The sequence below is a fragment of the Alternaria burnsii genome, assembly GCF_013036055.1.
Source record: "Alternaria burnsii strain CBS107.38 chromosome Unknown 756, whole genome shotgun sequence".
In the NCBI taxonomy this organism is placed as follows: domain Eukaryota; kingdom Fungi; phylum Ascomycota; class Dothideomycetes; order Pleosporales; family Pleosporaceae; genus Alternaria; species Alternaria burnsii.
In genome coordinates, this window is record NW_024066128.1 from 301,340 (window position 1) to 324,235 (window position 22,896).

Here is a 22,896-nt window from a genome sequence, read left to right on the forward strand (position 1 = left end):
ATAGTCCGCGGCGGCGCGACAACATCTAGACCCCGCTACGCGCCTTTTGACACATGCAATGTCTACACGCCAATCAGCCGTCGGGAAAGTGTGAACCAGGGCCGTGAATTGCCGTCGCTTAGTCAGATGATTTGTATGCTTTCATTTGGTCTGCAGTGGCCGTTGCTGAGATAGGTACAAGCTGAGCCGTCATCTGATGATATTTCGGGCCGAGTGGGGCAAACAGCTCATCCTGGACCCTAAGAGAACCCTGGGACACACTGGAAACGCCAGGCTCCATGCATGCTGCTGTATACACTACTAACGCTGTAAGTATGCCAACGCCGTGCCAATACCGAAGACTACCTTGATACTGGTACCCTAATCCTCTAGTAGGGCGCTGTCTCGCGCTTCAACCACTCCAGTGTCAAAGAGTCATTCTCGAAGAACTTGCTCGTCTTCTCGTAGACCTCCTTGTGGTATTCGTTGATGAAAGTCTTCTCGTCTTCTGTAAGCAGGCTCATATCGACAAGGTTCCTGCAGTGTGGAGTCATCGTTACATGCTCAAAACCCAGATATGGCTTATCACCGAACTTGTGCTTCGTCTCGACTTCTCGGACCATAACCATGTTCTCGATGCGGATGCCGAACTTGCCGTCTTCGTAGTAACCAGGCTCGTCAGAGACCACATTGCCTACAGCTAACGAGACTTCAGAGTATTGCACCCTGGTGCCGATGCCGATTGGGCCTTCGTGTACATTGAGGAAGGATCCTACACCGTGACCGGTGCCGTGACGATAGTCGAGACCCTCCGCCCACAAGAACTGACGAGCCAATGCATCTAACGCGAAACCGGTTGTGCCTTTGGGAAACTTGACACGCTCGAGAGCCATGTTGCCCTTGAGCACGAGCGTGTACGCTTTACGTTCCATCTCGGTAGGCTCAGTGAAGTGTAGGGTCCGTGTCGTGTCAGTGGTGCCGTCGCGGTATTGCGCGCCAGAATCGCATAGGTAGATAGCCTTAGGGTCGATGATGGCGCATTCACCCTTCTCTGGCTTGTAGTGAATAACAGCTGCGTTCGGGCCGGTTGATGAAATGGTATCAAAAGAGAGACCCATGAACATGTCGTGCTTCTTGCGAATCTCCTCCAGCTTATCAGCACCGTCAACCTCATCCAGCGTGGCCTTTTTGTTGATGAGCTGATCCTCTAGCCAAGCGAAGTACTCGCTCAATGCAGCTCCATCGCGGATATGACATTGTCGCATGCCGTCTAATTCGACCTCGTTCTTGACCGCTTTTGCATCTCCGACTGGGCTGCGGGTTTCTTCGACCTTTTCGTCACCACCAAGAGCCTTGTTGAGAGCCCACGATGCCCGATTCGAAGTTAAGAATTTCTTTTGTGCGTTCGACTTGTCGCTCGCCTCAAACAGCTCCTGACTCAGCGCTGTAACGTCTCCAAAGATAGCCTCGTATGGTCGGATTGTGACCTTATCGCCCAAGTGCTTCTTGACGTCTTCGGGTAGTTTGCTCTCGTCAACGTAAAGGGTGGCTGCGGTGGGCGTGACGACGGCGTAGGAGAAAAACACGGGGTTGTATGGGATGCTGCATCTTGTCAGTAGTGTTCTCTAATATAGGGACGAAGTCCATACTCGCTCCCGCGGAGGTTAAAGAGCCAGGCGACTTCGTCCAGCATAGATACGACGAAGCCCAGGCTCTTCTTCTTCTCCAGCTCCTTGCGCAGATCCTCGATCTTGTCTTGGAAGCTTTTTCCAGAGTATTTTTCAGGCTGAGTGATGACCTTCTCGCTCGGTCGTGCTGGTCTTTGGTCGCCCCACACCAGGTCTACCAGGTTGTCGTCGATGGCTTTGTACTCGCCGCCCTTCTTCTTGATCTTCTCAGCGAGTTTGCGAGCGTCTGCTGCGGTGACTACGCTTGGATCTACACCAACGACCTTGCCCCCTTCAGCCTGGTCTGCGGTCCACTCTTGGATGGTAGGTACATCCTGTATGCCTTGCTTCAGGAGCTCCCAATTGCTGTCCAGCTGCTTCTCGGCCTGGTTGAAGTAGCGTCCGTCGGTGGAGAGGGCGGCTTTCTCGTGCGTAATGACTGCATATCCAGCAGAGCCGGTAAAGCCACTGATGTATGCTAGGTGGTGTCAACGGGTGCGACGCCATAGGAAGCGGGGGCCCGACCTCGTCGTGCGTCACCTGGCGCGATATACTCGCTCTGATGGCTGTCCTCGGACGGTACCACTGACACGTGTTAGTTGCCTGTCTTCACATGTCTAGTCGTGAGCGCGCTTACTGTAAATGTCGACATTGCGCTCCTTCATGAGCTTGCGGAGGTCCGCCAGCCGCTGGGTCGTGTCTACTTTGGCCATATCGATAGCACGCAGGGCAGCAGAGGCGTGAAAGGGTCTGACAGGAAACGGAGGCGTCTTTCTAGCTACGTATGCTGCAGCTGTCGCGTGGGAGCGCCCTAGAAAACGCGGGAGGAGCATAAGGTATAGCACTGCTTCGCGCCTACGATCGGTACATGCACGACACCCCGCCTACACGTCTCCAGCGCCGCATCCATTCCCGCACTAAGCGCAATCGCCCAGGGCTCCAATCAAGCCTTGCCAAGCGCAAGAACTCTTACGCTCAGGCACCAAGGAGAGGCACATGTGTATTTAGTCTAGCATCAAATCCCTCCAAGTTTGATAGCTCATAACATGGGCTCACGTCGTCGTGGTTTGCTATCGATTTAGCCCCACCATACGCGACGGTAGAGGCAACTTCGCGCAGCCTCACCCCGAGCCCTGGTCCTGCACTTTCACATTCCTGCGCCGCCTAGAGCAGTCTGTCCTCTCAACTTCAAAATAGCAGCGAGTCATGTCAACTGCATAGAGGGCACAGCGCCGTCGTATCAGGCATACCCAAACACGTTCGCAGTCGCCTCTGTGCGCCCTTTTTTCGCGCCTTGCACTTCTCTGGTCGCACCTTCCCACTTTCGGTAATGCTCAACCTGGTCTCTGGGTACCCCGACATCTGACAACATAGCTAACGACACCCTATAGTATAGCGCCTCCATACCAGCCTCAGCATGGCGAGCAACGGCACTTTCCCTCTGCCCTATGAGGAGATCGAGCGCCTGGTCAAGTCCATACACGAACCTGGTCAAGCAAAGAAGATCGCCGAAAACGAGGCCACGCTTCGTGTCCTCCAGCGCTCACCTCAAGGTTGGGAGATTGCAGATGCTCTTTTGAAGAGCGACAATGAGCAAGTTCGCTTCTTCGGTGCTCTTACTCTCACAGTCAAGCTTAACGCCGATTCGGCTGAATTGAGCGAAGAGGAATCTCAGCAACTGCTGTTAACGCTAATTCACCATCTCGTCTCACGCCCGGGCTCATCTATCGCCACCCGGAAGGTCAGCTCGACCTTGGCTCAGTACTTTACCAAGCCCATTTCCGTATGGACCCATTGTATCAGGGGCCTGGCTGCATCATTCGCCGCCCAACGTCCAGTTCTAGACGAAGCATTGGATGAACATCCTTCGACATGGGATCTCTTACCACAATTCTCCGATGAGCAGCTTTTAGTTATGCTTGACTTTACCATGAGTTTAGCTGACGAAGCTAAGAAACCATCCAATCTTCCAGACCAGAAGTCAGCGAAGCGAATGGTAGCAAACGTAGAGAGTGTCGAGGTTCTTCTCCATGTAGCATTCGGTCGTGGTATCAAATGGTTGTCAATATCCATTGACGACCCCAACTACGCACAATCAGTGCAGCAAGGAGAGAAGATTTGCGTGGCCGCTCTGAAGTGCTTTACAGGATGGATTTTCTATGCCCAATCCGAATTTAAGGACGACTTAGAAAAGCTACAACACCTCCGTTCGGTGAATGAGCTCGCTCTGACATGTCTGGAATATCACGTCGAAGATGCTATGGAATTGGTGGCTGAGATTCTCGAAAATTATGCCACCTTCTTCGAAACAAAACATCAGGAAATGCTGTGGTCAGCAATCTCGGGTCCATGGGGTCTAGAGATACTCAAGAACTCTGATGCCGAGACTATTTCCCTCGCCCGGATCATTGTCGCATATGGACAGATTCTGCTTGACACCAAAGTCATTTACAGCCAGCCAGGAAGTACACATCATCAGCAGGTCATGTCCTTCTTGCATGATCTTCTCAAGTACCCCGAGCCAGTAGGCGCCGAAGACGAAGTCGCGCCGGTGGTACTCGACTTCTGGAGTAATTATGTCAGCGCTATCGCCGAGGAGACCTTCTTGTATACTGCGGGAGAGCAACCACCAGACTGGATGGACACTGCAAAGTCTAATGTGCTTCAGGCCGTCTCTGAGCTTGTGCAGAAGATCATCTATCCACCCGCTGATGTCACTGAATCGTGGGACTCTGACGCGAGAAAGACATTTAAAGTCTTTCGCATCGATGTCCGAGACATCATCATGGAGGCATATGAGCCTTTACGCGACGTTCTTACTGATCAATTTGTCGACTTTGCCTTACGTGGACTGAGTGCTGGCAACTGGTTGGAGCTCGAGACTGGGCTCTTTGGTCTGATCGCGATCGCTGACGCTTTAACTCGAAGCTCTGACGACCGTCTGATCAGATTGTTCGAGCGACCAGTCTTCTCAACCATTTCTGATACTCCTGGTGTTCCTGCAATCACTCGAAGGACCGCAGTAGAGCTTGTCGCAGCTCTGAACCATTTCTTCCTCCGTAACCCTCAGTTCCTCCCTCAAGTTCTACCCTTTCTGCTCACCGCTCTTGCTCAACCAGCTATCGCTCACGGAGCTGCGAAGTCGTTTGCTTCACTTTGCTCCGAGTGCCGGAAGTCCTTGATCGGAGAATTGCCTTCTTTCTTCCAAATGTACGAGCAATTCCTGACCTATCCAACGGCCGAGGAGTTCACCAAGAGTATGGTTCTGAAAGGTATCGCCGCTATAGTGCAAGCTCAGCCCACAGAAGAGAAGCAATTTGAAGGTGTACGACAGCTCTTTCAGTACATTACACGCGATGCCATGCAATCACTTAACATCACCAAAGAAGGAGGAGATGTAGAAGTAGGTCAAGTACTTGCTTTGACCACTTTGAAATGCCTTGCGAGCGTCGGAAAATCAATGCAAGCCTCAGACGAAGAAGTGGTGGACCTGGAATCCGACAAGGAGCCTTCGGTGTTTTGGCAGCAAGGGCCGGGCAAAGAAATCCAGAATCAGGTCATCAACCTCATCAACTACATGACCTCGATGTTTCCTGGTAACGACGAGATGATCGAAGCGGCGTGTTCTGTTCTTCGCACAGGGTTCAAGGAAACTGTCTCCGGTCCTTTCGTACTACCACACTCTGCTGCTATCGACTTCATCACCAAGACCACAGTGCAGACGCCGCGACTGCCATTTGTCTTGGAGACAGCATGCTGCTGGATCTCGTCACACAAGCATCATAAACCAGAAGGCTTCCAGGTTCAGGCCCAGCGATTGCTTCAACACGATCTAAGAATCATGCAAGCACTGGAGCATCCACGCAATGACCCCGAAATTGCCGTTGGCTGCATAGAACTCGTTCAGAATTTCATCAACACCGATCCAACAATCATGACGCAAGAGTCACCAGAGAACCTATCAGGCATGTTCGGCTTCACAGTTGAGTCTATCAAGTCGCCTGAAGTGTTACCAAAACGCGCAGCCGCCAAACTGTGGAAGGATATCTTCGAATTGGCAGGCAATACTCATAGCCCTCATCAGGCCACAACGCAGGAGATCGTAGCTCACTTTGGTCCAGCTGTGACGCTTGCTCTCATAGCTAATATATGCGGTGAGGTAGATTTCACAAGTCTAGAGCATATCATTGCACCCCTACGTGCTCTAATAAGATCCGACAAGAACTCAAGGACGTACATCACAAACTCTTTAGCAGAGCAACCGCTTTTGCAGCGCCTTCAGCAAGACCAAGGTGTTCAGGATATGGTGCGCAAGCTCATCGAGAGCATGACCAGGTAACACTTATCCATGATTGCGAGTTTTGGATTTGATGCTGACATATGTACAGAAATGCAAGAAGCGGGGCAGCTTTCAAGGAAACTGTCAAAGCTTTTTGGCAGACTTGCAAGCAACTGCAAATGCAGCTGCAACCCCAAGCAATGAATCCAGCACATCGGTTCGCCCAAGGCTTCCACCAGCCGAATGCATACTGAGCAAAGACATTGAAATCAAGATGTTAAAATTCGGCAAACGCTGCCATCGCGAAAGTCAGACCGAAGGACAACTTGAAGGCCACATTGTCGCGCACTAGTGAGCGGACATTCATCGACTTTACCCGGCGTTCCAGAAATGAATATGGTATGACGTGAATACCTCGCGACTCGATGAACTGCCATATGTCAACTCCGATCTCTAGAAAGTTTAAAGCATGGTAAAAGGTAGCGTGTCTTGCATATACCATATAGATATCCCAGTCCCATGTCCTAGATTCCAGTCCAATTTTCACAAATGAAACAACAAACGTACCTGCAGAGCAAATATTCCCAATCCAATCAACACAGCCAGAGGTTTGCTGAAAACACTAATTCCCAGCCCTCCGATCACACCCAGAATGCTTCCCATGCTGATCTGACGGACTGCTTTCGGATTCATAGCACCTGATTGAGTGATGACTGGTGTTCTCGCTTCGGTTACGTAGTTGCTTTTGAGGTCGTTTGTGATTTTAGTGATGGGATCCGGACCATCACATCGTATGGGCTGTGCATTTCGGAACTGATATACCAGCAAAGGTGTCGACAAGATGAGTGGCGTGCTGAGCATCAAGCCTCTACGAAGGCCAGGAAGAATAAATGACATGTTGGATGCTCGGGTCGATGTTCTAGGAGTGTGTGAAACGTGTTGCTGCTGGAGGTACGCGAAGAGCTGCTTTTCGAAAGTTCGGTCGGAGTTCGGGAAGCGGCTGGCGGAGCGGATAGAACGGATCGCAGAGTAGATGTGCGGAGCCGGGATGCAGACAGGCAAGCTCGTTCTCGTTAAACCAGCAAGTCCCAATGGCGTTGGATACATGGATGCTTGCTCGGAGCAGATGCTGACATTTGGGAAGCTCACCATCCGAGGTAGTGATGTCATTGGCTCCATGGCGTTACCCACTAGATTCTCTTAGGACTAGAGCTTGGACCCTGAGTTCTCAGAGCCACAAACGTAACGTCGCGTCTCTAGATACCATGTTGGACGCGTAAACTTTCCCTTCTGGCATTGGAATTGCTCATCATGCTATGAACGCGCCTTGAACTCTTCATCAACTAATCCAGAGGTACATAGGTTACAATGGCGCTTCGAACGGTTCTTCTCACGGTTGCGAACCTGCTCATCCCCGTCGCGATACTGGTCTTCGCGACTGGCTTCTTCCCGTACAAACCTTTCATGCCCGGACTAGCCGAGTATGAAGAGCTTTCATCGTCTGAAAAGATGGGCGAGGGTTGGCGGAAGCCACCAGAGGCACCTTTTGACAAGCTGGTCTTCATGGTTGTCGATGCGCTGAGAAGCGACTTTGTGTATGGAGAGGAAAGCGGTATGACTTTCGTGCAGAGGTACGTCCTTTTCCTCGAACGTCGCGCACGACATCATGACTGACAAACGGCTAGCCTCATTCGAGATGGCACTGCGCTTCCGTTCACGGCCCACGCTACCTCTCCCACCATCACCATGCCCCGCGTCAAAGCCATAACCACAGGCTCCATACCCTCTTTCGTAGACGTAATTCTAAACTTCGCCGAATCGGATACCACGTCCACACTCGCTACGCAAGACACATGGCTTGCGCAAATCAAGGCAAAGGACTATGATACCGAGAAAGGCAAGCTGGTCATGTACGGCGACGACACCTGGCTGAAGCTCTTCCCGAACATGTTTGAGCGCGCCGATGGGACAAGCAGCTTCTTCGTTTCGGTTAGTCATAAGTATCCCACTGCTGTATATAGGAGCAATAGAATGTTGATTTTTAAATTCGCAGGATTTCACAGAGGTTGACAACAACGTGACGAGACATATTCCTAACGAGTTATTGAATAGTGATTGGAATGCCATGGTTATGCATTACCTGGGGTTGGATCACATTGGGCATAAGGCTGGCCCTAAGAGGTGCATAAATCCTGGCAGATAAACTCATCTCGATGCAAGGTACTGATCTGTGTCTAGTCCGAATATGGTTCCTAAACAGATTGAGATGGATGGCATCGTTCGCGACATCTATTCTGCCATCGAGAACGAAGACCACCTGTCCAACACTCTGTTTGTACTCTGCGGCGATCACGGCATGAACGATGGCGGTAACCACGGTGGCTCATCGCCAGGCGAAACCTCTCCAGCACTCGTCTTCATGAGCCCGAAGCTCACCAAGGTCACTGAATCTGCTGATAAGCGGAGTCCAATCAAACCCAAGAATGAAGGCGAATTCGAGTATTACCGGTTGGTTGAACAGAGCGATATTGCTCCAACGCTGGCAGGGTTGCTCGGATTTCCAGTTCCACAGAATAACCTGGGCGTCTTTCTGAAAGAACTCTTGGGCTTTTGGGATAAGCCGTCGGACCGCATGCAACTTCTCTACCGCAATGCTAAGCAGATGAAGAAAATTATCGAAGCCAAGTATACCAGTCTACGATTCGACGAACAGCCATTGACGAAAGACGATTTAGGGTTTGCGTGCTTCGAATCTGGAGAAAGCCGCTCGCATCTGTCAGACGGTCAGTTGCTGGCATGTCTCTGGCAAGCAGCTGTTGGTGCGACTAGTAACAGTGCTGAATTCCAACATCGGGTTTACGAGTTCATGCACGAAACCCAGGAAATGATGTCTAGCACAGCTTCGAACTACAACGTCGCTCGCCTCTTATTGGGAACCAGTTCAGCCTTCCTCATCTGCGCCTTGAGCTATTTCACGCTTCCTGCTTTCCGACCTGCCACACCAGCTGGCCTCTACTATGGCTTCGCTCTCGTTTTGTATGCGGTACTCATGTTCGCATCCTCATACGTTGAAGAAGAACATAACTTCTGGTACTGGGCCACATCTGGTTGGTTCCTATGTCTCTTTTTTAACAACATGCGAAAGGAGTGGTACAACAACTGGATTTTCCACCCTGCCATCATGGCACTAGCTATACATAGGATTATCAGACGATGGAACCAGACCGGGCAGAAGTACGCCGGCGCAGATGACATTGTCAACAGTGGCATCTTCCACGGAAACGCCTCGGTCTTCCTCTGGATTCTGATCTCCGCTACGTACATGGACATCACAATCCGGTTAGCCAGGCACGTTGCGCGTTCTATTGCGACATTCGATACAGAGCAGAAAGACCGTAGTGTGGAGATTGAGTCAACGGATCAAAATCGCATGTTTGGAACGATTGCTGTACTGCCGCTTTGCGGAACGGCATTGATATTCAAACTTGCCTTCACCGTCAAAGACGCGCCAGAGCTGACCTATGGTCTCAGCGCAGGCTTGGTGGAGAAGGTCGAGACGTTGGAGCTTGTTGGTCTTGCTCGCATGGTGTTTGGAGGGCTGCTTCTGAGTGGGACCTGGGTCGCTTTCGCCGAGTGGACAAGGTCGCAGCGGAGAAAGAGACGCGGGAAACAGGGCAACGGTCGTATGTTGACAGCCTCGTGCGTGGATTCCAGGAGATTACTAACAGTATTGCAGAACTCGCTGTCGCTTTCTTCGACCTAATGACGCTTTTCCTCCTCACGCAAACAAAGGCACAGAACATACCTCTCTACTTTCTCTTCCGACTACAATACTTCTTCCTCAGTAGGTCATCACATTCCAAACCTAGACCACACAGTCTCGTCACTTTTGAATTCTCGAAGCTAATCCACGCCTCGCAGTCCTCCTCGACCTCACTCCCACAGCTGTAACCACAACGACGCTTCTCTTGACCCAAACCTCCTTCTTTGCCCTCGGAAACAGCAACTCAATCTCCTCCATCGATCTCTCAAACTCTTACAACGGCATCTCCGGCTACAACGTCCTAGCCGTCGGCCTTCTAGTCTTCCTGTCAAACTGGGCTGGACCCGTATACTGGTCTTTAGCTGGAATCCTCCTCCTAGGCTCTCACGGCCGTACTGAGCGCTACATTGATACCAGCGAACTTCATGTCGCGGACTGGGTAGCTAGGGAACGAGAGTGGTTGAATGAGCTTGCAAGGAAAGAAGAGAAGGGTAGAGAGATAAGGAAGGAGAAGAAGGAGTGGGTGGGACATGTTGCCTTGTTGACGTTCTGGACTGGAGCTATGCTGGGTGCTGTTATGCTGGCTTGTACTGTTTTGAGACAACATCTTTTCATTTGGACCGTATTTAGTCCGAAATTTCTGTTTGCGATGGCTTGGGGTTTGGCATGGCATGGTGGGATCACGTTAGTGGTTGGAGGGTTGGTTTGGTGGTTGGGTAGTTGGTAGAATGACTGATGATATAGTGGCAGTCGACTCAGAAACGTAACACTATATCTGCGTGGGTGAACCGTCATCCCCGCAATCTACTCATTCGTTGTCGTCTTCCCACTCGTCTTCATTATTCCTCGCATCATTCTCCTCACTCTGGTCTCCTCTTGGGTTCATGCTCTCTTCTCTTTCCTGATCGTTTGCTTCAGCCTCCTCGTTCCTTAGATTCACCCTCCGCCTAAACGCTACTCTGCGTGCTACTCTAGCCCTAGCCCTTGGTCTCAACACCTGTCTGACCGCCTCAGACTGATGTACATTACCCTATATTATACCGTCCTCGCACAGTTCACGAACGTCGTACGTCAAAATGTTGAAAGGGAGCTTCTCTTTGCAATATTCGCATCTCGCGCAAGACACGCTGAAAGTTGAAGGTGCGTGGGCGTAGAATGGATCTGTTGATCTAAAATAGTGTTAGATAGTGAGATAACCCCAGAAGATACACGTACGCTCGCGATGGCCCAGCAGCACCGATCCTTATGTTCTCCGTTTCACGTCTCTGTGTTGCCGACTCAGTAGTGGCTGGATTTTCCGGCGTAGTTGTCTCAATCCCCCTGTCATTCAGTCGACCGCAGTACTCGCATCTCCACCTATCTTGCACCTTGCTGGCTTCTCCAGCGGTCATCTTCTGATGAGTCGGCTCTTTCTTCATGTACGCGTCCTCGCGCCATGTATCTGCTACTGGGTTGCGAAAGACGCCTTTCCCCCTTTTCTGCGTCGGTGAGTCCGGGTTGTGGTAGTCTGGTAAAGAGGACTGTGGATGTGAAAACACATAGTCAGTGTATGTCTCATATGTGTTTCGTACAGGACCTAAACTACCTTGGGGGAGCGGTTCCGATCGTGATCGGGCGTGTGTTCGATTTGATTTGGTAAAGTGGAACTATGCGGTGGAGGTGGAGGACTGGGTTGGCGCGGCTGGGCAGACGCGAGTTCGGTGGGTGACATGGCTGCGATGCCCGATGATAGAGATGAGGTGCGTCTGTGTGTACTTGCGCTATTAAGTGTGTCAGTTGAACTATCAACACATAGATGTGTAAGATCGCAGTGAGCTCACGGAGTCTGTTCTTTGGGATTAAATACGTACGCAGTCTTCTCTACTTCTTCCACGCTCCTTCGCGGAAATTGCTGCTCATCCTGCTGAACTGAACTAGGATTCACGTTGTCCGCTTCGCTAAAGTGAGGAATGTCAGTGTTTGGGAAGCCTAAAGCTCAGCGCGAGACCTGTCTTACCTTTGTCTATCCTCATCTACTCCTAGCGAGTCGTTAGGCGAGTCAACCCAGTCGTCAGAGTTGGTATCGCTCATGATGTAGCCTTAGTCGAGATAGATCATAGTCCTGTGTAGCAATATCTGGTTCCGGCAACGAGTGCAGATGAAGAGACAACAGACTATCACGTGTGAAGAAGTCATGCCTGTGTGTCGAGCGCTATTGCTATCGTTCGTTGTTCGAACCTTGGAAAGTGCATCACGGCATTACTAGAGTATATCCAAAGGGTCTCACTGCACTATTTTTTACAACACTTGCTGTATTTCAAAAGATAGAGTACACTCTTCTGCACGGGTACGGTTGCCATTCGCCTCGACCTATGGTATCGCGAAAGCCCATTACTGACGACGAGTCACTCATGGCTTCCATAACACACACGCTATACCCATAATCCTAGCCACCTTCTCGCTACGTGTACACCAACATCAAGACCGGGACTAAGTTTCAGAAGGAGTGGAGGTCCATGATTAGGCAATCAACCTACATTTTCGGCGCCTCCATCGCGACCCCTTCGAATAACGTTCATAGGCCTTCTAAAGATGCCAGCGAAATGTGGGATTGTGGGTAGTGTTGGCACTGGTGGCTGTTGGAGAACGGGTGCAGGAGCAGCCACAGGAGTATGAGCAGGGTCATCAAGACGAGCGGCTGCTTGGGCGATCAAGTTGTTAATCTGCGCGTCGGTCAAATTGTCCTGAGCCCAGTTGTCAGGTTCGAAAGCAATGTAAGATTGCGCGTGAGGACAGTCGTCGCGGTGGCGAGTGTTGATGGTGTATCCGACAAGACACACCCAGCAGAAGTTATGGCTGCATTTTCCACCTAAACTGCCTGTTAGCATCGAACTTGGCGGCTTGCATATAGGCTTTTTTGACACTTACAGGTCACATGATCGCATCCTCCGTTCTTCTGGATGTTCATACCGCAGTTGGGGCATGGTTTGGCTCCCATTTTCCTGACAGCATTCATACACAGCTCTTCTTCTGCCTTCTTCGCTTGATCACAGCTGCCTTTTCCATGCGATTTCCACGGCCTGTTACACTTCAGACAGATCTCATAGTCGCAGTAGGGACATGCGACCAGCTGCTTGTCATGCTTGTTGTTTTCGCAATCTTGAGTTGAGAAGTGCAATCCGCAGGCTGTGGAAAGGCAGGACACATACGACTCTCCCATAGACAGAGCGTGCTTTGTGACGGCTTTGTCGTAGCTATTGTGGGTCAGAATATAGATCAGTCGCATCATGGGACATAACTTACTCTTCGAACGCAGCTTTACTGACAATGGCCTGGAGAGCCGTATAGTCTAGCAGATGACCACATTCGGGGAAGGGGCAGCTCAGCTCAGCCTCCCCGAGCTGGCGTTCAGCGACTTTTGTCTTGAGCATCTTTGCAACGCACAAGTTGCAGATAGACTGAAGGTGCTCACAAGCATCACGAGGAGCTTTGAATGAACGAGTCGTGGTCTTTTGTGTCGCGCAGATCGAGCACTCTCGCTTTGTCGGCCGCTCCTTCTTCTGCGGTATCGGAGCCTTCTTGAGCGCCTTCGGTTCTGTTTTCGGTTTGACGACCGCGCCAGCCTTGACACGAGCGACGCGTTTGGGGGCAACTATGGGAGAGGCGTCCGAAGATCCAGACGAAGCGTGTATGCCATTCGCGCGAACAGCATGCTTACGCCCACGCTTTTGAGTTGATGCGACAGGCTCAGACGGCATTTGAGTACCTGCTTCGAGCTCTGCTTCCGAAGCGTCGGCATAATTGATGCGGCCCTCTGGCCTGGATCGTAGTCGGGTTGAAGGGGCCATTTCCGTTGTTCTAGCACTTAGTCGTGGTGAGTATGCAATGAGTAGAATCGTTTGTACGATCAGAAGATTATATGCGGATGAGCCAAAGACACAGACCTTTACCCCGCCTAAACGATTATGAGGCCTCTCGTACGTTCCTGTGCCTGGTAGTGAATGAACGCAGGTATCGGTGAGTATTCGATGCGCAGAAGTGCACTCATAAAACCAAAAGTCAAAGCTCAGTGTCGAACTAAAGAGGCGACGATAGGAATTGAGATGAAAAAATATAAAATGAAACGGTCATGGCATTTCCGTGCAAGATTGCTGCTCTATCTAATCGCCTGAGCATGATATGCAGCCCATCTTGTCAACGAGCAAGAGTATCCCGCAATTTTTACTGTAGGTGGAAGGATCTGGTAGACTCTTTCAAAACCAGTCTCTAGACTAAAGACAGTAGTGCACTCTGACAAGCTTTTATACAAACAAAGCATGTTGGAAGACTAGGTGACGTGTATCACCATTGAGCGCTTGAAGCTGGATAAGAGCCGTTGCTCGTTGTCAAGGCTGGCATATGCGTACTGCGAGACGGCTCTAGTATTTACGTGTAAGACCAGTCTGACGCTACATACGGGATTGCAAGTGATGAAAGGAGGTCGGGTTGGCAGTTGACGTAATGCGCTCGGTACATGCCGTGCTTGCGGAAACAGCGCGTCGCGTGTCGAGCGATTCTGCCTGTACCACCGCATCCGCGCCCGCTGCAGCTCCATCCAGCCTTTCAATTCAACGGAACAGCCTAGTGCATGCATCTTTCTTATCGCAATGTGACCAGCGTCTTAGTCACGACGATCGTTAGGATCCCGAACCTGTATGCCGCAGTCCGCAGTCCCACTTCCGAACCGCTCGAACGCGTCGATACTTGACACCAGGCTCGATGGATACACTCGCGCGACACATTTGATGACCTAGACAGCCAAGAGAAAAACTACCAAAGTCTTCTCTCTTGATATACACAGGATACGTGGACTCCGAAAGATTGTCAATGTGCCATCGCGTCGGCATAGCCATGTTCGTACATCTTCACGCCGAAGATTGTAGTGCAGTATTACCGTGCATCCCCTCTACTGAAAGCAAGGCCGTACTTAGAGGAATAAAAGGTATACCTCAGTCAACCCAGGCTGAAAAATATAGTGCACTCAAAGCTGTATGGCAAAGCGAGTGGATAGAGGTGTGCGACTGCCCAGACTATGGTGCTGGAGACTCACCTGTGCATTGATGACCTTGCGCAAAGTCCACCTGCATCCAGTCCAACACACCGAATTCATCGATCTTGCAGAAGCGACGTACATTCCAATACCAATATGCGTTCAACTATTTATTTCATTCTGTCAAATAAAGAATTGGTTGAAGCACAGACTCAAGAAGTGAAGATCTGATGGTGATCGTAAAGCCGTCTAGAGACTACGCCTCAGCACCCTGATACAAGAAATTGAAACAAAAGAGTACCGAATAAAACGCCCGAACCCAAACCATCCAGACTCCTAACTCATACATAGCCAATACACATCACGATACCCCTTATCTCGTTTTTGTGATGCCCGTAACCAAAAACTCCTTGATCCTCATCTCCAAGCTATACGACCCATTTATGTCTTTGAACGAAGGGTGTTTCAGAACCCGACCTTGAAGGTACACATCGCGTGCGCGCCCTTGAGTTGATGCTGTGTGGTCCTGCAAGAGACTTTACAATACCTTTTCGGTAGAAGCTGCCTTTGAGAAAATTAAGCCACGTAGTAGAGCTTCATAGAGCTCAACACACGCTTCCTGCACACAGGGCAATTCTGCACCTCCCGTGCGCACGTCAAGCAAGCTACCACGTGACCGCAATCGTAGAAAGCCGCTTCTGCCTCCCCATCCCAGCAGATTCTACACAGTCGCTCAGATTCTTGGGCGTTCTTCCAGTGCGTAACACCCTCACCGAATTTCTTGTCGTTCTGCCATCCGCCGACATACGTGTTACCGTTTGCGGCTTCGACGTAGGTACCGGTACCGTGTTGCTGGTTGTCGACCCAGTCACCGTCATATGTGTCGCCGTTTTGGAAAGTGTACAGGCCATGACCGTAGCGTTGGCCCAGGCGGAAGGAGCCATTGTAAGTGGCGCCAGAGTGGTAAATCCTAGTACCGTGACCGTGCGCAAAACCATTAACAATCTCGCCCTTGTAGTATTCGCTTGAGAAGTAGTTGTAGGTGAAGTGACCTTGCAACTTGTGAGGGAAATTGCGTGCGAAAGCGCGGAATTGGAGGTAGCTTTGGGGGTCTGCAAATGCTGCGCGGGCTGCAAGTGCGTTACGCTTCTCAGCGGAGAGTGGTAACGAAACGATGATGATACACGCGTTGTGCAAATCCACCTGCGCAAAGGTGCGACGATGCTTCAGAGACCGTGTGTTAGTCAGCTCGTCTTCTTCGCACATCTCCATCTTCTTCTTGTCTTCCAGGCCCAGCAATACCACAAGTGTCTCATCTACCCTAGCAGACTTGAGTGCGATGTGCGATCCTCGTGCCTCTAGGGCTTGCTTTTCAGGATTCCAGAATTTTAGGAAGAAGTAGATCTCGTCGGGAGGTGGTTCAGGTGTGGGACTCCGCATTGGTGGGGGTGGTTGCAGGTGCTGTACAGGAGTCTCAACTGGTGGAGGTGGAGGTGGCGGCATGTCTTCTTGTGTACCACCCATCTCGGTATCACCAGGACCGGCGCCTGGAATTATGACATCAACAGCCGGTGGGTCAACAGCGGGAGTTGATTCCACTTCTAACATAGCAGTATCATCGCTTTCCGTGTTGTTTGTAGGTGGCGGCGGCGGTGGAATATCAACTTCTGACGCGTGATGCTGTGCTTGCTCCGGTTGTACAGCAGCAGGCTCGTCGGAACCGCTCATCAGCGTATCCTCTAACGGTGTGGGTATCTGCGGTGGTGAGGCACTAGAAGATGGCTCGACAGCACTCTCAACCACTTGGATCGCATTCATCTCAGCGTCAGCTCCCTGTATAGACGAAGAAGTTGTGCTTTGGTGGAAGGCTTCCGGACCCTTCTCTTCTTCTTTTGGAAGCTCAGGAAGCTTTTCGAAGTCGGTGATATGCACCCAGATCCTCCGGCAGGCAGATGGCGGCACTTCCAGAGTCCACCCATTGGTTTCCGTGTATCTATTGTAGCTGCCAGCAGAGAACTCAATGATTCCGGTACTGAGAAAGTTCGGTCGGTCGAACGCTCCACGTGTTGGATCAAGAAACCAAAATTTTATTTGTCGCGGATCCTTGACATCGGTCAAAACACCCATCAACTTTTCACGAATGTCTTTGCACCCGTCATTGCTTGATAGCGACAACGTATGAACGTGCTTTGAGTTTCCAGCTTCCCAACGCGCATCAAAGGCGTTGAAGACACCCGGACCTTCATGTTCTAGGTATGCTCGAGAATCGATGACACGGAAGTCAAGCAACTTTGGCGGCTCTGCAACTACTTCTTTTCCCTTTTCTTGATCGACCACAGAGTTTGGCTCGCCGATTGGTGGTGGCGGCATCGGAGGGAGGGAAGTTGAACTCTTCTTGGATTCTACCTCCAACTTGAGCCATTCCGGAACACTCCACCGCTCCGACTCAGCATCTGAGACGAATGCTGAGCGAGCTACATCGTCTCGGATATACATGGCAATGTATGCCACGGGGTCATTGCCAATGATCTGAGTGCTGCTAGGTTTGCCTTCATGCGCGTTCACTGCTTCGTGTTTGGAAAGGCACTTCACATGATTCTCATCCTTACTGTCAGAATAGCTGTACCAGCGTGAATTTGGTCCTTCGGGTCGGAGTATCGGTTGGTATACGTAAGACTGAAGTGTTTGCTTATGGACCACGAACCCGTATAGTGTGTACGGAGTATCGGCGACTGCTATTTGATCATCCAAGGTCACCTTGTTCAGAACCTTGATGTGCGAGCGTGTCTTCACACTGTCGAATTTATGCCGATCCAGCTCAATCGTCAACAATTCTGGCAGAGGCTGCCCCGAAATGGTGAGATCAGGTGACTGGTTAACAGCGTCTTGCATGCTGTCCACACCTTCTACAGGTACACGGTAGCTTGGTCTACCGGTTGAATAGTCGCGTTTCGGTCCACAGATAGCATCCAGCCGTGCAGCGTAAGGCGTGCCCTGGAGCTCTTCCTCAAGCTTGAGACGCAAGACTTCCCATGTCTCCATCACATCCAACTTGTCGAGACCCTCGTGTATACGATACCACTCCAATGCATCGATGATATCATCGAGAGCGACAGGGCCAGCCCCAGGCTCAACCTGAGTTCGTAGCATGTATAAGACTTGCTGCAAAGCACTGGTGAGTGGCTTAGGTCGAGTGAATGGCTCATCGTTGGGATCCGGAACGTTGATGCTGTACAAGAGATTCCGGAAGGGCTTGAACAGCATCCATGAGGAGATTGCAGAGATCATGTTGCCGCCAGGCGCACTAGCGTTTTCTCCGAGCATGAGGCCTTGTAGTCCTGTCATTGCGAAGCTGTCCCACGGGTTCTCCCTGATCGGATGCTCCCACAAACAGTCGGTTTGGTCTTCCACAACCCGAATGTAGGCAGTGAAGGCAAGTTTGTCGTCACGAAGGAGTGCCATGCGCTGGCCGGGTATGCGACGAGAGATGTCGTAGTGCGGTCCATGGAAACGCGTCCAACCCCAGTCAGGAGAACCTTTGCAGAAACGATGCAAAGCATTCCGCGAGTAGTTCACACGAGGTTCTGTTGGATTGTACAGAACAACCGATATCTGCGCGGCAACACTGTTTCGCTTAGGCATCTTCTTCGACCCAAGAAGCGGAAGGGGTGTATGCTGAGTGACTACTGGTATTTCAACGTCTTCTGATGCTGATTTGGCACTGTCACGTCGGTCTTGCGCAAGCTTCACGACCTGAGCAGATGCCTCGGTCACACCGTCTGTCGGTGCATGTTCGGCGGTCACCATTGCCTTCTTCTCTCCCCTTGGTTCAACTGCTTCGTCGCTAGACATGTCTTTGGAGAACTCATCATCCTTGTTGTCCTTTGTGTCCTGGACACTTAGACATTCGAGATAGACGCTGAGATAATCCGAATCATTCCCCTTAGGATAGAACTTGATTTGCCATTGATGGCCTCCGATAGTGACAATTTCAGACTTCATGACCACTTCATGGTTCTGCTTGTCCTGCGTGCCATTGTATGCATCGATTGCCCAGTGGATACGTCCTGCTTCGCCAGCAGTGTACTCCGGGTATTCCAGAGGCTTGAACGCTTCACCCTCCCAGTATTCGTGATCCAGAGCACTGTGTTCTCCCCGCTCCTCGATCTCCTTCAATTCTCCCTCGTCAGGCGACGACAGGTCTTCTGGTAATGGATGCCATGGTGGGAGACCATCTTCGTCGTCAGAAGATCCTGAGTCGGAGCGCGGGGGATCGACTGGCGGAGGAGGAGGCGGGGGTTGTGTGCTTGGATCGACAGGTGGAGGTAGCGCGTCGGGGTCAACGGGTGGAGGGGGGTCTGTGGGAATGATTGTCTCTGTCTAGGCAGCGTCAGTAATGAACAACCAAGTTGAAGCGCTCCAATGATGGTAGAGTCTGACTCACGGTATTGTCTGGCACAGGCGCAGGTGATGCCGGCGTAGTGATAGTAGTCTCTTGCGCCTCAGATGAGCCATTTGGCAGTAACGACTCCGCCTCGACATCCGGTGTGACGTCCATGGCGTCCTCGTCTATAGCCGATATCTCAACAGCGATGGTGTTTGTGGAAGCATCGCGACGGGCGGGCTCATCTCCGTCTTGCATTTCTGCATCACCCCGATCGTGACTCTGGCCTGTAGACGGCATCGTGTCAGCGGAGGTTGAGGTATTCATGTCTAGTTCGGCAGCCGGTGGTGGTGGCGGAGGTTGAGGAGAAGCTGGCGTGTGCGCGTGAAGTACGTGGTTTGGCGAATGTGGTGGGCTGGAGAGCTGCTGGCTAAAGTGTAGCGGTTGCTCTACGCTGACGCTCATGTTTGCTCTGTAGGTGTAGGCGCATGTGAAAGTGGGGAGAAAGAGCGTTTGGGCAGTTTGAGGTGAAGGTATGGCTGGGTAAAAGTGCAGATGGACGGATTGGTGAGAGAAGTTATGCACGAGGCTGCACGTCGGTGGTGTGTTGCTTTTGATCGGTAAGTGTACCAAGCTAGTAGCGTTATCGCGTCGATGAAGTGTATGGATAGTTACGAATAGAAACAGCAAGCGGCGGGTGCTTCTGGGGGTATGGCTAGATATTAGAAAGTTGGTTTGGACAAGGGAAGATTGGATCTGGGCGTGGCTGGAGCTTAAAGAAGGCTGCAGCCTACCAGCATGCGGCACGATGGCCAACAGAGGGACAGAGTGAGGCGGTAAAGCTACCTGGGAATCGGCTGGCCCACGCGCTGCGCTATCCCGAACCGATGGAGCTTGAGCATCAACGCCTCCAACCTGGAGGCTCTGCGCCCTTCACAGCCTCTCAGAATGCCCAAGTTGCTGGTTGACTCATAGCACAAGGCTGCGCGGGCATGGCGCCATCGTCATCAGCATCATCAACACGAAGCTCAGCTCCCCTTATCGATTAACGCTCCACAGTGACCGGCTAGGCAGTCACGCTAGAGCTTCGAGACTAGTGGGGAAGGTGGGCCCGACCGCGCCTTCCCTGCGTCACCTCTCCGCGCCAACAACGTTGCTCCATACAGCAGTCATGGCTCCCATACCAGCCCACTTATTTCGGTCAACAGCAGCGTTTCCGTCACGATGATACGAGTTGTTGGTATGCTACAAGTCGCATTCTGTCATTGCCCTTGCGACCGCTGAACCCGTGCGAACGTGGCCGCAACGATGAGCGGGAACACTACCGTCGCCTCTGCGTATACTTTGACGCTATCTCCATCTAGCTTGATCTTCCCCCAACTGACAGCCTCGTCTGGCCGCGCTCCCGCATCACTCCCGTCAAATTCTTGCGCCGTGTTGATGTACACCGCACTATCAGCTCCATTGCGCATCAAGTTCGCGTTGGCGATGTGATGCTTCACTAGTCCTCCACCTAGGACAATCATGCCCGTCCTCTTCGCCCGTACTGCGATCGTGTTGATCTTCCTGATGTCCTCTACGATGTCGACGCGTAGCTGTTCCGGCGACGACTTGAATGTGTGAAAGTACAACATGTCGCCTAGGCTTCCGTCTGTCAACGCCGGGCAAAACACTGGAATGTCGTTCTTCCATGCCCAGTAGTAGACGGATCGCTCGTCGTCAATCTCCTTGCCCAGACGGTGGATGATTTTGCTTGGTGTCCAGTGCAATGGCTCGTCTGTCTTCTTACTTGCTTCCTGCTCCTCCAGCATCTTGTCAAGGATAGGCACTACCCAGTCCTCGAACGCGCAGTAGTTACTGTTAGGGACGACAAGATTGCCGATGCGGTTCATGCCCTTCGCTCGCAGCCCGGCGCCGGGAGTGGAGAAAGCGCCGAGGTAGGTAGGCGCAAGACATTTGATGAAGTCTTCTTCAACACCGCCTGCAGTTGTCACGATGGCAGAGACGTGTTTGTGCTGGACAAGGTACCGCAGCGTCTCGCGCAGGCCCGAAGATATGAGGTTCGACGTGTATCCAAGGAATATCGTCGTGGACTCATTCGTCTCAGTGTCCTTCCATGCGCGCTGTTTCTCATTAGCAGGAACCCCGGGCTTCTCGATACGGTGGTGTCGCGTCGCCAAATCAGGCTAAATGTTTCGTCTTTCGGGACAGTGCACGGACGGGAACTTCCCGGCATACGCAAGTGCTGTCTCCGCACTTGACGCTGACACGCCGCAGCACGCGCATTCGGATATTCCGGGCAGAAGCAACTTACCATGTCGTTGATGATTCGCACAGCCTCTCCCACCGAAGTTGCCTGGAAGCCCATGTTGGCATAACCGCCCACCAGCTCCTCGACTGTGATGCTGCGCGACGTATACTGGTTGAAGTCGACGCCCTGCACCTCTTGCGCACCCTCAGGCACGGGCTCGGATGGCTTCAAGACTGCATCAGTGGCGCCGGTAGGGGCCGAAGAGCTGCTAGCCATGGTGATAGGCGTTTTTGTGATGAACGGTCGATGGAGCAGCACTGCCTGGATGATTTGACGTGTGTTCGGGCTGCTCGGCGCACTCTCGACGTTTGCAGCTTTCGTAATGTGCTATTTGTGAGTCGGTGCGGCGGCAGATTTTGACAAAAGGAAGCCCCCACACCCGTGGACTGGACTAACGCATGGCAGTGTAATCCCTGCCACTGTGTGGCTAGTTCTCGGGTCGATCCTGCTAAAGAGGGTGCCAGCCCTTCTGTCATCAACGTCTGGAAGTGCCACAGTGTCGCGTCGTCACACGGTGCTACAGGCGGCATCTCAGTCGTGCGTCGTGTCCTTCAGCTGCCATGCATCGGTGTCTTGCTGGTGCTGGTGAAGGGCGCAGGTGGGATCGTCGTCAAATCCCCTAGTGGAGCCAGGGCTGGAATCTGAAGCAAAACCAGCGGCTGCCCACCCCTGCAGATAATCGAGAATGTTCAAATCTGGATCCAATCAGAGCCGGGCTGTCATGCTTGAATGGATTCCCCTCGCTAGGCCGTTGCAGGCCAGCCGGGGCGCCCATTTTGACTTGCAGGCATCCGTCATGGCTGCCCAGGTGCAGGTCAGTGCTTCGTTCTCGTGTCTGGTCTCCTCGACGTTCCCTTTCTCCTACCTTGCGACAACGACACCCGACACAACAACATGCTGCCACTGATCACCGGCGCGCTGCCTGGCTAAAGAGTCGCTCTACTCTTCATTCCCAGCACCAACGAGGTGCAGTCTCACGTGCCCGGGCCTCCCTCACAAAGAGACCCAGCGCCACGTCAACGGGCTGCAGAACATCTTCAACACGGCACGGGACTGCCTTTGTTGACTACCACGCGCTTCTTAACACTCACGGTCATCTTTGGACGACTTTTCCTGACCTCCAGCACCAGGTTGACGCGTTTGCAGCACGAAAAGGGCGTTTTGGGCGTAAAGGCGACGATAGCAGATCGAATCTCAGCTTCCGGCGCCGAGAAGCTGCACCTGTTCCACCGCGGATCGGGGGTTTGGCGCTTTCCCTAATCTCCTGGTCTCGAAGCACGGGCCTTGCCGCTAGCGCCTCGTCTACCACGGCTTGCAAACACGAACTTCGATTGACGTCCTGTGGCCAACGTCAGTCTAGGACACCGCGATTCGCTCGACCAATTGTACTGTACCGTTTGAGATCGACATAAGACACTATACCCGGCCATATTCTCTTCTCTGTGCGACAGCTTCCCTTACGACGTTACTGCACGCGATTCAGACCTGCTATCACGACGGAGATT

At 52.0% G+C, this 22,896-nt stretch overlaps 9 protein-coding genes across 9 annotated transcripts; 3 read left to right on the forward strand and 6 right to left on the reverse strand.

Moving 5' to 3' along the window:
- Positions 1–368: 368 nt before the first annotated feature.
- On the reverse strand, positions 369–2,359 carry GT037_010536 (xaa-pro aminopeptidase p; the record flags this gene model as incomplete). Its single annotated transcript, XM_038935583.1, has 4 exons — positions 369–1,581; positions 1,629–2,124; positions 2,172–2,231; positions 2,284–2,359. 4 exons carry the CDS (start codon positions 2,357–2,359, stop codon positions 369–371), a joined length of 1,845 nt encoding a protein of 614 aa, XP_038781833.1.
- A 704-nt stretch (positions 2,360–3,063) lies between these two features.
- GT037_010537 (uncharacterized protein) lies at positions 3,064–6,179 on the forward strand (the record flags this gene model as incomplete). The annotated part of the gene is made up of 2 exons (XM_038935584.1): positions 3,064–5,981; positions 6,035–6,179. 2 exons carry the CDS (start codon positions 3,064–3,066, stop codon positions 6,177–6,179), a joined length of 3,063 nt encoding a protein of 1,020 aa, XP_038781834.1.
- Positions 6,180–6,468: 289 nt separating this feature from the next.
- On the reverse strand, positions 6,469–6,822 carry GT037_010538 (uncharacterized protein; the record flags this gene model as incomplete). Its single annotated transcript, XM_038935585.1, has 1 exon — positions 6,469–6,822. The coding sequence occupies one exon, from the start codon at positions 6,820–6,822 to the stop codon at positions 6,469–6,471; it is 354 nt and encodes a 117-aa protein (XP_038781835.1).
- Positions 6,823–7,293: 471 nt separating this feature from the next.
- On the forward strand, positions 7,294–10,415 carry GT037_010539 (alkaline phosphatase-like protein; the record flags this gene model as incomplete). The annotated part of the gene is made up of 6 exons (XM_038935586.1): positions 7,294–7,556; positions 7,611–7,914; positions 7,979–8,106; positions 8,164–9,608; positions 9,662–9,769; positions 9,847–10,415. 6 exons carry the CDS (start codon positions 7,294–7,296, stop codon positions 10,413–10,415), a joined length of 2,817 nt encoding a protein of 938 aa, XP_038781836.1.
- Positions 10,416–10,496: 81 nt separating this feature from the next.
- On the reverse strand, positions 10,497–11,758 carry GT037_010540 (uncharacterized protein; the record flags this gene model as incomplete). The annotated part of the gene is made up of 6 exons (XM_038935587.1): positions 10,497–10,703; positions 10,752–10,857; positions 10,904–11,208; positions 11,274–11,448; positions 11,539–11,625; positions 11,685–11,758. 6 exons carry the CDS (start codon positions 11,756–11,758, stop codon positions 10,497–10,499), a joined length of 954 nt encoding a protein of 317 aa, XP_038781837.1.
- A 437-nt stretch (positions 11,759–12,195) lies between these two features.
- On the reverse strand, positions 12,196–13,515 carry GT037_010541 (protein kinase; the record flags this gene model as incomplete). The annotated part of the gene is made up of 3 exons (XM_038935588.1): positions 12,196–12,536; positions 12,596–12,921; positions 12,971–13,515. The coding sequence occupies 3 exons, from the start codon at positions 13,513–13,515 to the stop codon at positions 12,196–12,198; spliced, it is 1,212 nt and encodes a 403-aa protein (XP_038781838.1).
- A 1,042-nt stretch (positions 13,516–14,557) lies between these two features.
- Positions 14,558–14,767, forward strand: GT037_010542 (uncharacterized protein; the record flags this gene model as incomplete). Its single annotated transcript, XM_038935589.1, has 1 exon — positions 14,558–14,767. One exon carries the CDS (start codon positions 14,558–14,560, stop codon positions 14,765–14,767), a length of 210 nt encoding a protein of 69 aa, XP_038781839.1.
- Positions 14,768–15,272: 505 nt separating this feature from the next.
- Positions 15,273–19,545, reverse strand: GT037_010543 (deoxyhypusine synthase; the record flags this gene model as incomplete). The annotated part of the gene is made up of 2 exons (XM_038935590.1): positions 15,273–19,076; positions 19,141–19,545. 2 exons carry the CDS (start codon positions 19,543–19,545, stop codon positions 15,273–15,275), a joined length of 4,209 nt encoding a protein of 1,402 aa, XP_038781840.1.
- A 797-nt stretch (positions 19,546–20,342) lies between these two features.
- GT037_010544 (deoxyhypusine synthase) lies at positions 20,343–21,607 on the reverse strand (the record flags this gene model as incomplete). The annotated part of the gene is made up of 2 exons (XM_038935591.1): positions 20,343–21,203; positions 21,395–21,607. The coding sequence occupies 2 exons, from the start codon at positions 21,605–21,607 to the stop codon at positions 20,343–20,345; spliced, it is 1,074 nt and encodes a 357-aa protein (XP_038781841.1).
- Between the last annotated feature and the right edge of the window lie 1,289 nt (positions 21,608–22,896).